General features: G+C 47.5%; 1 protein-coding gene across 6 annotated transcripts in view; it reads right to left on the bottom strand.

The window, feature by feature from the left end:
* The window catches only part of MINDY4 (MINDY lysine 48 deubiquitinase 4), a 118,432-nt gene that overhangs the window by 71,989 nt on the left and 24,312 nt on the right, over window positions 1–22,131 (bottom strand). For all 6 annotated transcript variants that reach the window (XR_004277122.1, XR_004277121.1, XR_004277120.1 and 3 more), the window contains exon 6: window positions 1,156–1,214. Coding sequence is in view for 3 of the 6 variants with exons in the window: in XM_032306034.1 (XP_032161925.1) it covers window positions 1,156–1,214 (59 nt within the window). In the remaining 3 variants the exon portion in view is untranslated. The remainder of the gene's footprint in view (window positions 1–1,155; window positions 1,215–22,131) is intronic.

Consider the following 22,131-nt stretch of genomic DNA (forward strand, 5'->3'; position numbering starts at 1 on the left):
AGTGGGTTCTGAGAGAATTGCTAAAAGCCTTCCTTCCAACAGAAGCCCTCTGGGTTCTGAAGGCCAGGAAGTGCTTCGTTTTCTGTCCAGACAGGAGTGGCTCTCACTGGAAAATCTCGAAGTGCAGTGCTTTACAGAAAGGTTTCAGAGGCCGGTGCGTGCTGGCTCTGGACTTCTGTGTTGCCGTGTGTGGGACTGTCCCTTTCTGAGCCGGCCAGGCCATCCTGACCGGCCACCATTGCAGCTCTATGGAACTGTTCCCTCTGAAGTGAGCTGAGCAGAACAAACCAACCCCTGCCTCATTCAGACAGAGGCCCCAGCCTTTCAACTCCATCAAAGCAAACTGTTGGGCTGCACGTCTCACATGAGTAACTTCTAAAGATCACGTGGCTCTTTTTCCTTCCACTTAAAAGGGGTGCTTGAAAGGAGAGGAAAAGTGTGTGAACGGCCTGGCAGGTAGATTGCTGGCTTCCGGAAGAAGAGCAAATGTCCACGGCACTCAGGCCTCATCCTTTCAAGTCTGGGCGCTGCATCACCGTCATCTGTTCTACTACTGCTTTGCCAAGTCCCGCAAACACAGCCATCTTCGGGGCCGAGAGAATCACAGAGAGGGGAGACAAAAGACGGCTTCAAAACTCAAGAGTTCCAGAAGAACATGTTCTCTGTCTTGAAGAGGGAGAGCGCTGACATGGACATACACGTATGTGAGACTGCATGGAGCTGAGCACTTAGAGTGTACACTTACACACTTCATGCTATCTTGTGCCTCCATGATACATTGATCAGGTTTTTTTCAAGGATGATCTACCCCAGGCAGAGCTGTCTTCTGGAGACCTTTGTAGGTTCAGAATAGCCCTAAAAGAGTCTCTAAATGCACAAGAGGGTCCTCTGCACTCCCCCAACCCCCACCCCCAACCAGTGTGGGTCCAGAAATGCCCAGATGTGTTATAAAATTTCTCGAAGACAGGAAGACGGAAGGCAGAAGACGAGAGCCACCACGAAGAGAGAAGTCTTGTCTACTCCCTGGGCCAGCCTCTCCTTCCTAAGGGCAGGTGGGAGGAAAGGCTCCCCCAGACCCCCACCACCTTCCAGACGGAGCAAACAGAGCCCTGAGGACCCTGCCAGGCAGAACAGAGAGACAGCGGCAACACCTACCAAGTTGGAGGACACTCAGTTCGCCATCAGCCTTGTTGGACGCTGGCAACTGATTTTTCCTAGAACAAAAGAAAATGTCAATGTACCAGAGGAAAACGACACCGAGATACAAGCAGCAGAGAAGAATGCGGGGAGCAGTGGATGGGGGTTCAGGGGATGGTTCTCTCCAGCACCCCCTGCCATTCAGGCCTGCCTCACATAGTCACTCTCCCTCTCTGCGTCATGGGTGCCTTCACCGGATGGGACCAAATGGCCAAATTGCAAGGTGCCTTGCAATTCTGTGTTCTCACAGACACACACACAGATGCACACCAGTCAATGCAGAAAACCGCATAGTCTGATGCTTGCCAAGAACCAAATGCAAAGGTATCTTGCTGATGTCACTGTGATACAGCTAGAAAACATACACGCACACACGCACACACGCAGGTACCTGCGTGTGCAAATCAAGTGCTTGTCATCACTATGCAGATTTTTTTTCAGCATGTCTCTGTTTTCTTTTTCATTTGTTTCTCTTCTCCCAGTTTTCTTATAAAGCCATCAGCAGCCATGTCTAAGAAACCTCTAAAATGCACCAAAAATCTGTCCCGGGAGTCTGATTTGTAAGTTCAGGTATGTACATGTGGAGCTTTCCCAACAGGGCCCACCTGTATTTCAGCTCTCTTTAGATATTTTTTTCCCCTCCACCATGCATCAATCTGGAAAATCTTTTTTTTTTTTTTTTAAGAATGCATTAAGAATAACAATATTACATCACTCTCTGAAAACCCATTTACTATGTTAAAAAATGACAGCCCTTTTGAACATGGCATTGAAATATATTTTCCTCCAACATCATTGCAGGGTAAGATATGATTGAAGTAACAATCGTAATCTTGCTGTGCTACATTCTATTGAATTGGCTTCCTCCTGAAGATGTATGAAGGGGTGTGAGTGGAGGATCACGGAGGACGCACGGTACCAGATCTGGGCACACATACTGCTTCGGACTCCAAGTTTCTTGCTCTGGCCCAGAGTGCTGGAACACAGAGCACCTTCCCCTACCCTCCCAGGCAGGCCTAATCACCCCCTCACCGGGGTCAAGCCCATGTTCTTCAACTCAGAATCACAAAATTCCTACGCCTCTATGCTACCAGGGTTAGACAGGCGTTCTCTTGGGGACTGGTGAAAGAACACGCTGGAAAGCAGATCTAAGGCCTGGGGGGTGCATGAGAAGGAGGTGAAGGAGGAGGCAGTACAGATGCTGGGTCACAGCCCTGGCAATGAGAAGCTATACCTTCACCAGAAGTTTCTGTCCCCGTACCCCTCCCACCACCACTGGCTCTGCCTCTAAAGGCTGAGGACCTGAGACCCACTTCTATCTGTCCCTTCTGTCACTATTCCATCTGGAGACGAAGGCCAGATGCCTCCCTGTTTCTGAACAGTGAGTATTGAAGCACGGTGCTAAGGGCCTCTAACATCTGCTTTGAAACATCCACGCAGGGAACAGCAGGAGCAAAGGCATCTCTGGAACATCCCAAAGGAAAGAGCATCTCTCTTGCACCTGTCTCCACTCTCTGCCTCTTGGTCTCTCACCCAGATCACTGGAATAGCCTCCTCGCTGGTTTCCCGACCCCAGTGTGATGCCCCACCCCATGCCGGCCCCCCACGTCTTCACAGGGGTGTCAAAACCATCTTTTTAAAAAACAAAACTGACTGTGCCACAACCTGGCTGAAGTTCTTGAAGGGTTTGCCATCATCACCACCCCCAACAATAATATTTATAAAAACGACAGCATTAAAAACAGCAAATACTCGCTGACTCCTTTGGCTGCTCCAGACACTGTGCTGAATGCCTTGTAGGCAGCAAAAGCAGCCTGCTTCTTGGGGCAGCCTTAGAAAGGAGCTGTTGTGCTGAGCCTCACGGAGATCCAGGATTTCTCCCAGGACATAGTAAAAGAGTGGCGGCACAGGAATCTGAAGCCAGGCAATGACCCCAGAGACAAAGGCAGCAACCACCATATACATGGCTTCCTTGAAAAATAAAATCCAGGATGGGGTACCTGGCTGGCTTAGTCAGTGCGGCATGCAACTCTTGATCTCAGAGTTGTGCGTTCCAGCCCCATGTTGGGTGTAGAGATTACTTAAAAATAAAAAAATATTAAAAAAATAAATAAATAAAAATAAAAAATAAATAAAAAAATAAATAAGCAAAATAAAAGAAAATCCAGGCCCATTACAGTACCCTATGGGCTTTCCCTGAGCTGGCCACCTACTGCCCCAGCCCCCACTCTCTCTGCACCCTCATGCTGCATGCACATTCCCTGCATGCTGAGCTCCCCAACCTCAGCCTCTATACCTCTTCCTAAGTCCTTCAACTGGGGTAGAATGTCCTTCAGCAAACTCGCACCCATCCTCTACAGGTATGCCACTTCCATCTCACCTCCACACGTGCATTCATTCATTTCCTCCCCCACTCATCCAGCAAACACGTGGCTGTAATCTGGCAGGCCCACCTCCCTGCCCAAGGGAGACCCAGGCATACAAAATGAACAGACATAAATTACAGTTTGATGTGGTACAGTTGGCTGAATGATGGCCTCCAAAGCTATCTTGTGAATGGTACCGTATATGGCAGAAAGGACTCTGTAGATTGAACTAAGGAAAGGATCTTAGGATGAAAGAGGGTATCCTGGATTACCCAAGGGGGAGCAATATAATTGCAAGTGTTCTTGAGAAGGGAAGCCCAGGGAGACTGGACACGGAAGAGGAGAGGTGTGTGGTGCCGAGAGTAGAAGTTGGAAGGATGCACTTTGAAGGTGGAGGAAGGACCACAAGTCAAGGAGTGGGGTGGCCATGAGAAGCTCAGATACTCCCCCGGGGGGCCCCAGAAAGAATGAACCCTGCCGACACCTTGACTTTAGTCCAGTGGAACTGACTTCAGACCCCGATTGTCCAGAACAGTGAGAGAATACATTCATGTTGTTTTGAGCCACTAAGTTGGTGGGAATTTGTGACATCAGCCGTGGGATTCTACATACGGTGAGAGAAATCACAAGGAGGGACGAAGGATCATAGAATTCTCTTGGTCACCTCTGTACCCTGCGTGCCCAGCACGCGGCCAGTGCTCCATAAACAGATGCTGAGTACCAGAGTGACCTTTACAGAAGCTAGGTGACTCACACAAGGTCCCAAAACTTAGAAGGGTCAGAGCCAGAACTCAAACCAGGGCTGCTGGTTCCAATGGCTCTATTACATTCCTTCTTCTATTTTATGCTTCCTTCCCCTGCCCAGAACCCTCCATGGCTTCCTGTGGCCCACGGGACAAAATCCAAACCTCCCAGTGGTCCTCTTGGCTCCTGAGGGCAAAGCCTCAGGGCACGTGGGTGGCTGAGAGCCACAGCGAGAGGGTGGAGATGATGTTCTTGCCACATAGGGTACAGTGGGGCCTGTCCCGGGTCATGGGACTTCCACCCAGAGCCCACTCAGCTGCAGAAGCCCAGCTCAGATGCCTTGTGCCCGTTTCCCATAGATCTCATCACTGGAGGAGACTTCAATTATGCTCACACTTAGGGAATGTGCTTATTGTTCCTTTCATGTGTCCCTTTGTGGCATGAGCATTACAAAGTTTAAAAGGTCAGTTTAAAAGCATGTTCTTGCCTTTGAGTGAAAACTATTATGGAAAACAATGACAACAAGATAAATTAAGGATTCAAAACACTTTTGATGGTGCAGATAACGCAGAGACATGTGTCATAGTGGACATCCAGTAAATCCACGGGAGCTGGGCCGTAGACACCCAGTTTGCCTGCCATGTCTGAGGTCACCAGTTCCCACCCATACTCCCTTTTGTGGTCCCAGGGGAGAAGCCAGGGCCAGGGCACTGTGGATATCTGGGGCTCCATGGGGTCAGGACTCAATCCCGGATAACCGAATCTTGGATGGGGTCGGGGGGAAGGGCTATTCAGAGACCTAAGTTCTCGTCCCTTTTCTCCCAACCCCTGCATGCCCTTGGGCAAGTCAGCCCCTGGCTGTGGGCCCAAGGTGCCTCATCTGTACCTCGGGGGAAGCCTGGGCAAGCTCATCACTGTGTGTCTGGGGCCACACTGGTTTTGAAGATGCTTTCCTGCTTATATAGCCCCACACTCCAAATGGTTCACTAGCTCTTAACACGAAAAGACAAGGAGATGCTCCTTCCTCAATGTTTGGCACTAGATACTTGACTGAATTAGTTTCAGAGTAAAAAAGAAAGGTGTCCCACAGGAATAAAGATATTGACCACTTACTATATATTCTATTTGATGGCAACTCAGAACCCAGTGTGAATGGAGTCCAAACTGACCCCACTCATGTGGCACGAGAATCCAGACTATGACACAAAATTTTCCCAAGACAGGCAGAGCCGAGCACACCCAACTAAAGCAATGTAAAATTATCCAGAGCAGCACTTCGACAACGCAAGTTGCACAAGATTCCCCAGGAGAGAGAGAGAAAGAGAGATTTTTTGAAGTGCCACTGAAAATATGCTCAAAACAAAGAGCTAGTAAGTATATGAGAAAATCATGCACCACAAGTGAAAGCCAGCTGACACAACCAAAAGGACTCCCAGGAACTTGAGATAATAGAACAACAATCTAAGAGAGGCTGTAATTAGAGTAGGGAAACTTTTTTAATATGAATGGACATCATTAGAAAATAAACAGATGTTATTAAAGAAAAAAAGAATGGGCAGTTTTGAAAAGTACATACTGTCATAGAAATTTAAAAAAAAAACTCATGGACATAGAAGGATGGTGATTCTAACATATGAAACATATGTTAAACCCCATGAGCCTGCTGCTGGGGGTGGGGAGTGGACAGGGATGGGTCAGGGCAAGTTCTCTGTAGAACACCATCAATTGAATCATAAATGTAAAAGGAATGAGAAAATGATAAAAATTAGATAATCATCATTTTATAAACTCCTAATACAGGAAAAGATTATTAATAGATGTTAAAACCAGCGGCTGAAACATTCTTGAGGAACAGAATATTCATGTAGTCTCATTAATGGCAAAAGGCAAAGTTCCCTTTATAACGATGGACAGTTGACCAAGTGTCTGCCTTTGGCTCAGGTCACGATCCCAGGGTCCTAGGATCGAGCCCCACCTTGGGCTCCCTGTTCAGTGGGGCATCTGCTTGTCCCTCTCCCTCTGCCCCTCCCCCTGATCTCTTTCTCTCTCTCTCAAATAAATAAATAAAATCTTTTTTAAATGTGTGTGTGTTACAAATATATATTATTCTATATGTGGGGAGGAGAGAAGAAAAGCAAGAATGAAAAAACAAAGTGTGACAAAATCCTAGAACTGCTGAGCATACGTAAAGATGGCACGGGCGTTCATTTTTCTGTTCTTCCAAATTTTCTGTAGGTTAGCTCTGCTTTAACATTGTGGGGGGAGGGAGGAGACTTGGGGTAAGCTTTAACAGGAGCTAGGATACAACGAAGAGCTAATAAATTACTAGGAGCTATCAGATGACATGACCTGGAATGCAACTCAGCCCCAAGTGAGAAAATATGTGAAAGAGCAAAGAAGAGATGTGGAGGGGAAATCTTTCATTCCAGTGCCTATCGAAAAGGAGTTCCAGAAGGAAAAATAAAGAGGGTGTGAGAAAGGAGATTATAGAAAAGATAATGGCCAACAACTCAGCAGACATGAACCTAAGAAGCTTCAAACGGCACACGTGGAAATCAATGCACACCTAGACATGTCATCTTGAAATGACACATTAATGAGAGAGCATTAATGACAAGGAGAAAAATCTTAGCAGAAAGGCAGAGTATCTATAAACGAAAATTACTTTAACAAAAGACATCGTTAGTATTCAAACTAGTAAAGGTAAGGTCAAAATGAAGACATTTTCAGACAAAGACTGAAAAAGATCACCATCACAGACCTTCCCTGCAGAAACCACTCACGGACTTACTTTAGCAAGAAGGAAAGTGAACCCAGGAGAAAAGAGCAGGACTGAGGCAATGACGAGAAAAGAAATCTGGAAGCATGTAGATAAACCTAAATGAGAGCTGATGATAGAAAAAATAACAATAGCAACTAATTAGGGGGTAGTTCAAAACACAGGGATAATACTAGATGGTGATTATACACAGGAAATGTGGGAACGGGAAATGAGCAGCTGAAGCCTTCTAAAATCCTTGTATTTTTTGAGGGGGCAGAGAGACTGATTAAACTGAAACTTTAAGTCAATTATGATCAAAAAAAAATTTAAGAGTAACTGCTAAAATAGTCAAAGCATCAACTATAATGTCCAAATCAGAAAGCCCTAGAAGAAAAAATAAACACCCACTCGATTCACAAGAAAGTGCTGCTGTGGAAAACAGTTTGGCGGTTCCTCAAAAACGTGGACTATCGAATCACCATACCATCCTGCAATTCCACTCCTGGGTATGTACCCCAAAGAAGTGAACACAGGGACACAAGTTCATAGCAGCACTCTTCCCGAGAGACGAAAGGTAAAAACAACTCACGTGTCCACCAGCGAATGAGAGGATACACAAAACACGGTATATTCGTGCAATGCGATATTATTCCACCATAAAATGGAATGAAGCGCTGACATGTGCTTCATGGTGATGAAGATGTGATGAACCACAAAACCATGACACGGAGGGAAAGAAGCCAGAGACAAAGGTCACGTACGACATGATTCTTTTTATGTGAAACACCGCAGTTTGTGGGTTTCTAGGGATGAGGGGATGGGAGGAATGGGAAGAAACTGCTTGGTAGGAAGAGATTTTACTCTGAAGAGAAGGAAATGCTTTGGAAGTACACAGTGGTGGTTATACAACCCTGTGAATGTGCTTAAATGACACCAAATCACTCACTTGAAAATGGTTAATTTAAAAAAAAAAAAAAGGAAGGAAAAGAAGAGGTAAGAGGAAATAAAGAAAAAGCATATGGCAAAATGAAAGTACAGAATACAGGGGCGCCTGGATGGCTTAGTCATTAAGTGTCTGCCTTCGGCTCATGATCCCAGGGTCCCAGGGTCCTGGGATAGAGCCCCATGTCGGGCTCCCTGCTCAGCGGGAAGCCTGCTTCTCCCTCTCCCACTCCCCCTGCTTGTGTTCCCTCTCTCATGGTGTCTCTCTCTATCAAATAAATAAAATCTTAAAAAAAAAAAAAAAGTACAGAATACAGACGAATTCAAGTACATGAGTAAATAATAAAAGCAAACAAATTCAACTTGCCAGTTAAAAGACAAGAAACCCAAACTGATTTTTCTTAATTCGCAATATGAAGTTTCATAAGGCATGTGACACAAAAGATGAACTGTACCACATGGTAGAAAAGAGATCTCTTGTGGCCTACCCAATGTAGTTAATATTGTATCATCAGATTAAAAATAGACTTTGGAATAAAAAGCATTATTAGTGGTAAACCTACTTGTCATAGAACAACAAAAGGGAACAATGCAACAGGAGAATTTGGCCACATCGAACCTCTATAAAATGGGGTTCCTAACAGTCCTACCTCAAAAGCTTGTGGTGAGCATTACACAGGTCAGTCCAACAAGTGCTAAGAATAGCGCCTGAACAGAATTGCTCCATGTTCGCTGATGTAAGGATTATGGTGGTTACGAGACTTTGTGGCACCTTGATCCAAACAGCTGAACTTACCAATACAAGTCCAAAAATATGAAATAAAATAACAAACAAATGCGTCCGCCATGAGTGTGAAAACAATCATGGCCGAGCAGTGGTGCAAGAATATTTTAACACTAGAGACTCTGATAATGGAATTCACACCAGCAGAGGGGACAAATGGAAGATAATCTCAATAGATGCAGCAAAAACATTTGATAAAAAATACTCAGGTGCACTTTAAAAATGAAAACTTTAGCAAGTTCCAAGACACAAGAAGGGTTTTGCTTTACTTGATATGTATATACTTCAACCTGACAGAACATGCCAGCGCTGAAGGGAACATCCCAGTTGGAGGCAAGAGCCCAGGAGGCTGTCCTAGCCCACGAAACTCGGACTCTTCTGGAAACACACTAGAGGCAGTGCTCCAAGACAAGTGAAACTGACGAGCGGGGCCAGGTTTCCTGGTGCAGGTTCAGCACTCTTGCTACTTCCTGGCCTCTAACAGACCCTCCTTTTGGAATGAACAACAGGGCTGGATGGCAACGAAGCAGAAAGTTGCTCCATTGTCAGGGGACATAGAGGAATTGGACAGACAAGCCACAGGGCTGGCTCGCGCTGAAGAAGACTGGCATTGCTTTGAGTTGTAACTGCCCTGAGTCTCAGCTTCTCTTTCACCAGAATTGTCTTTGGAGGGTCAGAACATGGAGTGATTAAAGGCTTCAGCCCTTCCCCCCACCGCAGGAACTTCCTGGACATGCGGGGGTGGGGAGTGGGTAGCAAGTCCTTCGGAGGCACCCTTGCAGGACCAGCTGTGTCCCATTCTTTTCCTCAGGGGGACGTCCCATAGCCCCGTGCTTAAAGGCTCTCCTTAACTTCAGGAGGAGTAAGCCTTGACAAGGCAGATCCCTAAGGGCAAGCTGATTTAAAAAGAACCTTTCTAAAAAATCTTAGTTCTCCACAGAAGAAAAGATTCTTTTCACTTTCCTGCTATTTCTCTTCAGCTTCCTACAGTGGCTCAGCAAGTGCCCCCAGATAAAGGTACAGAAAGGGAATGGTGGCAATTTAGGCTGGGAAGAGGCTTGGGAGTCACCAGGCATAACCTCGGTTTGACAGATGAGGAAACTGAGTCTGGGGAGGGGAAGGGGCACCTTGGGTGTCCTCACCTCCCAGCTGCTTGGCCCTGTGGGATCTATGTCCCAACCCCAGGGAAGCACTCTATATCCCTGGGCAGCCCAATCGACAGGCATTTTTAAAGTGAAGCCTAGAGAACACGAGGCCTCGTTCAAGGTCGGGCTGTTGGGAAGTCATCTCGTGCACTATCACATTTAACCAAATCTCAGTTTCATACCCAGCAGCTTCCACTGCTCGAATGGTTGACCTTCAACATATAATAGCAATCCTTTTTTTTTTTTTTTCTTTTTCCTCTTTCTTTTCTTTTTTCTTAAGGATGTGGAAAACTTGACTAGAATTGCCTGGTCTGACATTTCCTGTGAGAAAGCATTCTGCTTGGAATACTGTGAAAGCAATCTGCCTTAACAATTCAATCCAAATAAATTATCTTCCTGAACCCAGTGAAAACACCTAATTGGGAACTGGGCTGCACACCCAAGTCTCTCTCATCCGGGTCCATGATGACGAAGGTTGGACCAAGATAGGGATCACCCGGTGAGGACAGATTTGGGGGAAGGGGAGGGGGCACTGATGGCCCTGTATCCTCCTGGAAAAGCCATCGGCTCAGCCTGTCTAGCTGGAGAGAACACACGTACTCCCACCTCCCGGACCATTGTTCTTTTGGGCTGATGATTTCTCAGCTTAACTATCTTTCCGTATGCGCCCTTCCCCACAGGCTTTGGCACGCACCCTTGAGGAGAAGTGTGTGGAGCCAGAGCAAGATCTGAAACCAAGTCCAACATTTCTCTTTCCTTGAGTCAGGCCGGATTCTGGCACATTCCAGGAACAGAGAAGAAATTTACCCAGTTACCAGGACATCAGACTGGGAGGGTTCCTTCAAGGGCACACAATTCACAAAACAAAACTGTACTAGGTGTGACCTTCCCTCGCATTATTCTCCCCTTCTCTTGGTTGGCACAAGGTCTTAGCATACAACTGGTATTTAATGGATGCTCTCTCTGAAAGCTGAGAAGTTCTCAGAGTTCACCTAGATGTGGCTCATCCATCTGGAAGGGCTGGAAAGCCCCATCCAGACCATCCAGACCATAATCCCGCAGCCCTGTCAGGGGGGTAGAGGCAGGGTGGGTGTGGAGATTTTGCCAAGGCCCCCCAGGGAATGGGCAAAGCCAGAAACAGAATGTTAGGCTCCAGACTCTCATCTCCGTTCATTTTCATCTACTGGATGTGGGAAGCACGGATTGCTCTTCCTTCTGACCCGAAGCATTAGGACGGGTTGGCTATTCTTTCCTTCAAGCTGCTAACAGGTTCTGCGGCTCTCCCAGTTCCTATCTCCCTGCCCTTTCCACAGGCTCCACTTCCCCGGGTGTGGCTGAGCTCTGCTCCACGAGGAGACTGGTGCAGAGAGGGAGGTGTTGCTCAACAGCCAGGGAAAAGGTGCATAGAGCTGATGTTTCTCCAGGGAAAGAAAAACATCCTCTTGAAGGAAAGTGTCATCCGTGGAGTAGATCTCGGGAGCGTGGCCAAATCCACTGAACCATTCATTCACCTGAGCTATGCAGTTCACCAAGCAGGATGTTGCTACCCCATGGTCTCCTTGGCCTTGCCTCCTCCCCTCTGACCACCAGCTCGTGGCTGCATAGCTCAGCCGAGCCCAAGCACCATGCAACACTGGCTGAGCCCAAAGACTAGGGCCAGAGTGAGAGTGACAAGACATGGTGCCTGGCCCATGTCACAGGGCCTCCCGGTTTGAGCCCCAGGTTACATCCCCAGCAAGTGGGATCACAAGCCCGCCTCTCAGTAGGGCTCCTGGCATGGGAGTGAGGACCCAATGGCATGGCTCTCCCAGAGACAAAGAGTAGCTGTGGCCCTGCCCTCCCCGAGGCTGGTATGAGAACCCAGGATGGAAAGGATTGCTAAAGTCACACTTGGAGTTATAAAAGGGAAGGTTCTGACATGCTGTCTGAAAGACATTACGTAAGAATTGCCACCGGTTTCCACAGTGGACTGGAAAGCTGTGTGCAGATGTTTACTTAGCTGCTAGGAGAAGCTGCTTTGGGGCACTACCCTGCTCTGTTACTCTCCTAATAAAAGCCAACACATCCAGGGAAGGAGCTGTCCCAACGAGAGAGGTCAACTTTCTCGGAGTCCCATTAAGCAGTGAAATCCACCTGGGTTCTGTTTGTTTAAATACGCCAAAATGTGGCTTAAAACAAATGCTGAGATGAAATACGTCCATTTTGCACACACAACACTCTCCCCTGCATAAGCAGTGATAAAAGAACCATGAGCCATTGGGCTGAGACAACACTGTCTGGATGCGTTAACTTCTTATCAATCTTAAAGTAGAGAAATTTGGGTTCATTTACTTTTAGAAAAGATGACAAGGTCTATACTTCGATAACACTTACTTTTGTAGCTCATGTCTTGCCCCACAGTGGTCCTAGTTGGACAGTCACCTTCCCTGTTAAATAACCATTGTCCTTCCTGTGACATTCTAAGGGTTCTAAGTGTTCTCTAGTCTTGTCCTTAGGGTAATAATTATTTATCTGGGTATCTACATCTACCTCACCTAGCACTTGCAAACCATCGTTCTCAGCTTAAGTCTCACTAAAGGCCTGTATGGGAAGCAAGCGTTTTTACAAATGCGGACAGAGAGGCTCAGAAACTTGGAAATGGTCCAAAACAAACCAGTCCACAACACACAGGCCCATGTTGAAGTGAGGAAAATATAGTGCATCGTTCACATGGACTGATGTGTTAATTTTAAACACTGCAATTTTATTTCAAGATTCTATCTGTATTTAAGTTTTATGAAATTGGGTCTTAATGGTCTTACTTAGCTAGAAAATCAACAGCAGCAGCAACAAGCTGAACAGCTTGGGATTCACGGTGGAGTTAACAGGGCCCAAGCATCTGGGGCCCTCACTTGGACAGCCCCCTTCCGAGAGGCCCGAGCAATGTGTTGGCATGGTCTTCTGTTTTTGTAAAATTTGCAAAAATGTGATACCTTTATATCCTTTGTCTTAAAGAGGCCACTAAAACTGTGTAGGTTTCAGGCCTTCCCTCTCTGGAGCTGAACCAAGTTGGTCCCCCAGGGTTTTGTTTTTTGTTTTTGCGTGATTTTTTTTTTTTTTTTTTGCTGACCTATGAACTCCCAGTAACCCACTGTGCCAGATGCCTGACACAAAGTCTCCTTGGGCCCAGAGACCCTGTCACTGTCTTGCCCAGTGGATACAGAGGGAGGCCCGGCCAAGACTAGTTCTTGCAACATCTTTTTCTTCCACCCCATGTTGCCCTATTACGAGAAAGGAATCTTCAGGAAATTTTGACCTACTCCAAAAGCAGAGAGAACAGGTCGTTGTCTGGAAATTTCTTAGAAAAAAGAGAAAGAAACTGTTGCTTTAAAACCAAGTTAGCGTTGCTAACTTCAAGCATTACACCACTCACACACATAAGACCAGAGAGCTGAGGAATTTCCATGGGTGGGCCAGCCCCAACTCAGGACAAGCACACCCTGAGCTAAAATTAGATGTGTCCCTGAGCCAGTTAGGCAGCCTCCCTGTGCCTCTTCTGGCAGCCAGCCGTTTTCACTTGAAATGAGGTGTGAGGGTCTCTGGGTACCAACCCATGTGGGTCCCCTCCCTTCGCGCCCCTGGAGTTACCCCCTCTGCATCTAATGAGAGTTCCCAGCTATTCGGCACAGATGGCTCCTGAGCAGGGAGCCCCCAGCAGGTCGGGGTATTTAGTGGGGAGCTAGGATGCTGCTCAAAGGTAGGGAATCTACGCAGGAACTTTCTACAAGCCCTAAAGCAGGGGAACACAGGGCCCACCTCACACAGAAGTCAGGAAATGGGGTCTTAGAATTTTAGCAATTCCTTCCCAGTTCCTGAAGAGGTAACGAATTCATGTGAGTCTGTAAGCGCACTCTCTTTTCTACTTAATAGAGAAACTTTTGCAGAAGTGGAATGAAGCCCTTTGGCAAGGCTCTGGCTTCTCTGGTTTCTGAGGATCTGAATCCAAATAACACAAAATGAGACCGAAAGCTCAGGCCCTCCGAAACCCCCCCGAGTCCCCGCTGCTCCAGGCTGCACCCCTCTGCCACCGTCACCTGTCCCCGGTGGGGTGGGTGTGCAGGAGCCAACAGATGGCAGCCCCTTCGGGATTGTGTGGGCGAGAAATGGCCCCAGCAACGCAGCCAACAGGAAGAGCTTTGACCAAAGGTATCTGAAGCTTTTTCCAGAACAAATATAAAAACCATGTGAAGCGGCTGGACCCACGTCAGGCAGTCTCCTGTTGGAAATGTCACGTTGAGCCTCACGATGTGGGTGTAATCAAAGGATTGGAGGTTCCAAGAAAACATCCAGGGGGTCGGCAGAGGGAAGACACAGCCAGCTTGTACTGCCAGGCTGGGGGTGTACAGATTCCTGTCCAAGTCGTATGAGAAGGGGAGGGTGGATCTGGGGAGACAGGGGAGGAATCACCACCAAGACAAAATGGAACAGTCTGCTTTCTGGGCATCTGGACTGTAACCATGAACTACTGTTTCTGTCATAGCCACTGGGAGGTTCCTTGGGAGTCACCTGAGGAGATCCACAGGTGACAGGGAAGGGGCCACCACACCACTCCAGGCATGCCGGAGTGCTCCCTAGCTGCTTCTTGGGCTGGCCTTGTGTTTTATATCATCACCTACCCCAGATGCCAACCCTAGTGATATAGTATGACCTTGTTACACTTCTTTAGGATCTTTACTGAGAGACAAATGACAGATTCTATTGACTATTCATTTTTCCTAATTTTCCTATGTGCATTTTCCATTTTTATTCTGAAAAATATTGACCCTACAGGAAAACTGAAGTAACACAATGAACATCAGTAGACCATTCACTTAACAGAGACAAATTAACATTCACCATATTTGCTTCCCCACCCCCCTTCCTCCTCCCTCGAAACACATGCATACACACAGAAACACACAATTTTTTTTTTCTGCTGAACCATCTGAAAGTAAGTTGAAGAGATTAGAACATCATCCCTAAAGAGTCCAGCCTGAATCTCCTAAGAACAAGGACAGTCTCCTACAAAACCCATGGGGTTTATTTGCATGAGGACACTTTTTCAAACAAGAATCCTCGTTTAGGCTCTCCCACGTCCCAGCATCTGGTAAGTGTACCTTTTGGAGTTATTTTCTTTAAAAAGATGGATAAATCCATCATAATGTCTTTCTTTATTAAGTGGGCCAGTGCTGCTTTTGGTTTTTTATCTAAAGTGGATACTTTCAACTTCTTGTTTCTTCTTTTAAAATACTTCCAGGAGCATAGGGGGTCTTAAAGGGTGCCTGGACATCCGCATCTAGGATAGAAGGGACCTGGGATTTGTCCGGAAGCTGGGAGGGGGTTGGGGGTGTGGGAGAGACTCTGGGTTGTAGAACCCAGATGGATTTCCTTGACTTCTGTGGGCACTGGTTCCTAGCCCCTTGTCAAAATGCCGTCCTAAGTTCAGCTGCCCTCTACAGAGCAGCTTCTGGAACATGAGTGCTCAGTACGCCATTGCTCCGTGAGGAGATGAACATGAAATTATGAAGGTGATTGTAAGCCCTGAAAAAGAGCCTCCAGTCTAAGAGGATAGCAGAGAATATGGTCATGGTTTCCATTCAAAGACTTCTCCAGTTGGTTGATTTTTTTCCCCCTCATTCAAAGGAAACCTTATCTGAAGGCAGAAAAGCTGAACAAAGTGACACTAGACCAAAGGAAGCACCACGGTCAGTGACAGGAATGCCATCCTCCTCTCAAGGACTTCCCATTTCTCTTTCCTCCTCCTTAAGAATCAAATGAAGCCCCGGGGCCCCGTACGGAAGCCTCTACATGGAGGACCACAGCCACAGGAGCCCAGCCAAAAACAGCTTACCATGCCCCCCCACTGTCCACACATGGCCTAGCAAGAACTTCTAGAAAAGAGAAAGGCAGAAGCACACATCTATGTCAACCTTCAGAGCTTTCAAATGAAGGCCCAGCCTCATCTTGGCCTTCAGTGCAAAGGAGAATAAATGTCTTAATGAAGGCAAATTTAATCCACAATGCTCCCTGAAGACCTACTATGTGTCTGTCCCCATGAGAGACACGGGTCCTGAGGCACAGGAACTAGGTCATGCTCTTGTCTTCACTGCCTCTGGCTGTGGCCTGTAAAACAGATCTAAACATTTCTCTCTGACAATCACAATCCCCCATAATCCAGCTCTAATCTTACTTTTCCATCCTTTTCTTATAAAATTTCCGATTACTCAGGAATACACACACATCCCCTTAAGAAACAGGGTGTTTTTGGATAACCAAATAGTAGAAAAGAAAGCTAGGATTTATAACTACTGTGGGCTAAATATTTATATACATTATTTCTTCTGTTCAAACCCATAAATAAACCCATAAAGACAAGTGTATCATCCCATTTCTTAGACAAAGAAACTAAGCCAACAAAGAGATGAACAAAAACACTGTGCCAAGGTCACTCTGTTAGTAAGTGAAAAATCTGTCCAATTCTAAATCTCAGGTTCTTTCAAGCTCACCATTCTGAGAGTCGTTAAATGTGTTAAAGATGGGGAACCATGTTTCAAGGTCTCAGAAGTCAGTAAAATGCCATGTTTTCCAAACGGCAGTCCTCAATAACTTAACAAAGCTATATGTAATTGGAAGAAACGTCAAATAACCCCAAAACTCTCCTGAGCAGAATCAGCTCTTTCACTCGGGATTGAAAAGCTCCTTTGAGAATTTGCAATGCCCCAGGCCCATCATCACATCAGTTACCATTACTGAGCAAGGCAGAAAATGAATCTTGATACTGTCCATGCAGCCCTTCCCAGACCCCACCCAAGCAACACACTTCCTGCCTCTCAGAGTCTCTGTGAATGGCCAGTTTCTCCTCTGCTGTTGGCGCCTAGCCCTGGGCTTACAAACATGCTCACATCTCTCCATCCTGGAAAAAGGACCCTGATCCCTAACAACGCCCCCCCACCCCGCCCCGGCCTTTTAAAAAATTAACATATAATGTTTTATTTGCCCTAGGGGTACAGGTCTATGAATCGTCAGGCTTACGCATTCCACAGCACTCACCATAGCACATACCCTTCCCAAAGTCCATAACTCAGCCACCCAATCCCTGCCCCCCAAGCCCCAACAATCCTTAGTTTGTTTCATGAGATTAAGAGTCTCTTATGGTTTGTTTCCCTCCCGATCCCATCTTGTTTCATTTTTCCTTCCCTACCCCTTAAACCCCTGCCCTCCCTCTCAAATTCCTCATATCAGGGAGATCATATGATAATTGTCTTTCCCTGATTGACTTATTTTGCTCAGCATAATACCCTCTAGTTCCATCCATGTCATTGGAAATGGCAAGATTTCATTTCTTTTGATGGCTGCATAGTATTCCACTGTGTGTATATATACCACATCTTCTTTATCCATTCTTCGGTTGATGGATATCTAGGCTCTTTCCATAGTTTGGCTATAACACTCCCCCTTCTTGAGCTGCCATCACGTCCCTATGCTTCCCTTCCCCTCTACACTTTTACGAAGCTCTGTGTTCCCTATATCTGACCTCACCCACACCATTCCTCACCCTGCTAGAGTTGACCTGCTGCCCCCAGTATCCTACTGAAAGAGCTCTTTCCAAAGCCACTTCCGTCACCCAACATGGTGACCTGCCCAACTTCCCCTAAGGGTCTAAATCTGTCAAGTTCCTGACCCTCTCTTCTTTCACCTCCCCAGTCCTCCTCTTGCTCTGATCACTGCTTTGCCTTATCACAACAAACACATGGCTCTCCCCTGCAGAATTTGGACCCAGGTGCCTTTATCATGCACCCTTGGCGGTGTCCATCCCTCTAAGGACATCAGCTTTTCGTCCCATGCCAGTCCCTGCCAGACACTTCTCATCCAGCCTTTCCCCAGGATCTGCATTTCTGCCCCACTCTGTGGAAACAGAAGGTCAGCTGGACATGCCCAGGATCTGACTCCTCATTGCTTTGTGACCCTGCCAGTGCCTCCCCTTTGGATCCCCATCTCTGTTCCCTGCATGCCCAGCCTCCCAGCCCTCCTCCTATGGGTTCTCTTCCCAGGTGTCCTGCTCTTCGACCCTCTGGCATGGTCAGCTCAGAGCCCACTCCGCCTTCTAGGTCTGGCTCTTGCCACGGGTCCTGCTTAGGCCTGCAGCACCCCTGGAGTGATCTTCTGAAGCACAGCTCTAACTAATTTTTAAAAAAACAACACCCACAATAACTGAAAACTCAAGACACTTTTCTATCCCTCTATTGCTCTGTGAGCCAGCTCTCAAGGCACAGCCCCGTCCTCTAGTCTCCTCTCCTCCTGGTCCCCCACACATGCCCTGTGTTCTAGCTACACCAACACATCCACCTCTTTGCCTTTGTTTACTCTGTCCTCTCAGCTTGGGATGGGTCTTCTCCCTGAACTTCCAGACCAACTCTCTAACTCCTTACCAATGTCAGCATTCCAACACCGCTTCTTCTTGATACAGGTGCCTGAAGACAGTTGTTAGCAGTGAGGCTCCTAGAGCCAGACTGTCTGCATGAACTCAGACTGGTCAGTCACTCTGTGCCTCAGTTTCCCCACCTATTAAATGAAGCCAATAACTCTCCCAGTGTGGCTGTCAGGATTAAATAAAGTAACACATCTAAAGCTCTTGCCACGGAGCTTGTCAAATATGAGTACTCACTAAATATCAAGAGCTTAGGGGCACCTGGGTGGCTCAGTGGGTTAAGGCCTCTGCCTTAAGCTCAGGTCATAATCCCAGAGTCCTAGGATCGAGCCCAGTGTCAGGCTCTCTGCTTGGCGGCGAGCCTGCTTCCTCCTCTCTCTCTGCCTGCCTCTCCGCCTACTTGTGATCTCTGCCAAATGAATAAATAAAATCTTTAAAAAAAAAATCAAGAGCTTAGTTATCCCTGAAACAATCCACACCTTAGCTCCATGGCTTTCCATCCTTGTCCCCTTGTCACTTGCCTTTTTTTAATCCTGTAGGACAGTCATTTGCATGGATGTCTCAGCCTCTGTGGGGCAGGAACCTATCCATCACCTCTCTCGCCAACACTATCCGAGCAAGCAAGGCACACTTTGTAAATGCTTTGTTGAATAAAATTAAATAACACGTATTTAGATTGAGATCAAAAACTGTTTACTCTGTTAGGAAAAGGCTCCACTTCTGAGGGGCCCAAGGTTACAAAAATGGCCTCAACAGGAAATGGAAGGAATCCTATGGCTTTAGTAACTTCTTGTGGAATGAATAGAGAAAACAAAGTAGAATTTTCTGGAATGAGGCACACACATGGAATCCAGCTATACAGGAAACTGCTCTAGCAGGTCATCTTTGTGATTTGAAGACCTCTGACCAAAACGTCCCTGACAGAACTCGGGATCAAAGACCATCTTTCTTCGGTAGAGGCACCAGCCCCAGTGAGTCACAGCAGTGTTCTATCCCACACAGCCGCTGTTTGGGAAAACCAGCTCGGGGGGTCACGAGGGAAGGTCCGCTCCATCAGAACAGAAAGGCATTCTGTCCCCGGCTTCCTGGCAGTCAGCCTATCAGAGTTCTACTCAAGGTGCTAAGAAGGATGCCCAGTTTTTCCCTAAATCACAGTGTCTTCCCAATCTTCAGGGAAAGCTATGAGCTTAAGCTCTTTTCTCCATAAGCCCCCACATGTGCACATCATCCCCAACTGGCTGCAAATGCAATAGGACCCAAGATAGCCTCCAGAAACAAAGGGCTGAGGAAAAGTAAAAGAGCTGCTTACGCTCTGAAGAATGAGACTTCCCAGAACACCAGCAAGACATTTCTCAAGAAATCTCAAGTTTGGAGGAAAGCAGAGAAGGGCCATGAGTATGTCCAGGCACAGAAGTAAGGCCTTTGGCTATTCTCCAAATGGACTCACCCTTCAAGACCCAGTCCAGGAGCATCCCTCCTCTAAGACCCTGTTCCATCTGAATGGGCGCCATCCATCCAGCCTGGGACAGATGTTGCCTGGTACTTGTAGGTCTTTTTCTGTCTGCAAGATCACTCATCCCACTCTTACTCATGTTCCTTGAGTGAAGGGAAGACCTCACACTTCACTTCTTCCTCCTCAAGGCAAAGCCAATAATTCAGCTCCATCCAATAAGTGTGGAACAATTCTGAGCAAAGCTGAGGGAAGACAAACCACAGAGAACTCGCCACCATGCTCAGGTAGCTGACAGTCCAGCAGGGGAAACAAGATGACCTGTCAGCTCTCTGCAATGTGGCAGGCACTGTGAGAAGAATGAGAAGGGGGCCATGTCCAGGGCTCGGGACAGGGAAGAGATCTGAAGAAGCTTCCTAAAGAAGGGAGCACTCAAAATGACTTAAATGCAGGACATCACAGTTGTAATGGGTGGGGTTGGTGGGTTGGTGCATGGGTTAGGTGGATGGTTGGTTAAATGAATGCATGAATGAAAAAATGAGTGAGTGAATGAATGAATACCAACAAACGAACAAACGAGAATAAAGTTTTGAATTGTTCCAACTCTGCTTAAAATGATCAGTTTAAGTTTTATGACACTGCCCCAAGCAGATCAGCATAATTGTCCCTTCCTATGTCTTTGCTATGTACAGTCTCCCATGGGCTCCACGTTTATGGCCAGATCCAAGGATACGGCTGGAAAAACAAAGGAAGGAAGGAAGGCAGTAAGGGAGGAAGGGAGGACAGGAGGATAGAAGGAAGGGAAGAAGCCAGGAAGGGATGGGAGGAGGAAGGGGCGGGAAGGAGCCGGCGGAGAGAGAGATGGAGGGAGAGGGAGGAAGCCCGCTCCAGTCCTCAAGGACTTCACAGAAGTAAAGGTGAGGTATCCGGTCACTATGCGATACTGAGGGTTGTCCATGAACCTGAGCAGAAGAGAAGCATGGAGACTCTGTGGACGAGGCCAGGATTGGGGTGAGCCAGGCGCGGCACCTGGGGTACAGAACATAAGAAGGCACCCACTCCCAGGTTCATGCAGGTGTCCACACTGCAGATGGGCCCCCAAGCTGAGGACATATGCTCCTTAAATTCCACACCCTAAATGACTCGCTTGCTTTGCTCTCATCATGGCCCTGTCACTGACCTCTAGACAGGCCTCTCTCTGCAGTTCTGGTAGCCAGGGTCTAGTGAGCTAACCGGCAGAGCAGCAACAGAGTGAGGGGGAAAGAAAGCACCTGGGAAAAAGCAATGTCCACATACTTCCCCCTCTGCTGACAGTCGTCTCCCAAAAATTATCCCTGAGCCCTAACAGCCTCCTTCCATCCAGCAGCAGTGATTCCCAGTCTGTGTGCCTTGGGCAGAGCTGTAAGGCCTAGGCAGAGCTGGTAAGGCCCAGATGTGATCAGAGGAGGATCTCTGTCACTCTGATGTCCAGAGATGGACAAAATGAGACCACTCACCCTTCCTAGAAGAGGCATGGACGCACTCTCACCTCTTTAGCCGCACTAAGAGGATCTCAAAGGGAATCTGGGTTATGAGAAGTCCCTCTGCCCCGGGAGATGCACCGGACAGAATTGCTGGGCGCTCTGGAGCCGAAGGTACCTAGCAGCTCCAGTTACCACACAGGGTAAGGTCATCTAGCCCTATCCCGTGTGGCTCCAAGGGGCCTGTGACATGCACAGGAGCAGTGTCTCATGTTTACTCTCCTGCGCATGCTGGGAAGAGGCCCGCATTCAGATGAGAGAACTGGTATTCCAGCGTGGACAGGGACACACACTCAGGGTGTATGGGGGGAACCAGCTGAGCACCGGGCAGCCATACCCACTGCAGAAGAGAGGTCCCCGAGGAGTCAACTATGAAGGGGAAGCTGGACCAGCACGGGAGCCCCGGCCAGGCCACCTGTTCACACGGGGCCGCTGGCACACAGCAAGCCGCTGCGTCGTGTGTATGTTTCAAGAGGCAGCTAATTCCGAACCTTTATAGTCTGACATCATGTCCAAATAACGTGCAGAGATAAATTAAAATGGAAATTCCACCCATTACTCATCCCATGCGGTGTAGATGTTGTCAGACTTGGGATGCTCGGGTATGGGGAACAGTCAATAAACCACAAATACCACATCCTCGGCTGAGCCCCTGCCAAGCCCCAGATGGCATTATTTATTCCCTATCAGGACGCAGCCAGGCATCTGGGTGCCTGCCGGTCCCCCGGTCCCCTGCTCAGGATCGGGAGCCTGAGAGGGGCCTGGGGACCCAGGGG

This window comes from Mustela erminea, chromosome 11 (genome assembly GCF_009829155.1).
Source record: "Mustela erminea isolate mMusErm1 chromosome 11, mMusErm1.Pri, whole genome shotgun sequence".
NCBI lineage: Eukaryota > Metazoa > Chordata > Mammalia > Carnivora > Mustelidae > Mustela > Mustela erminea.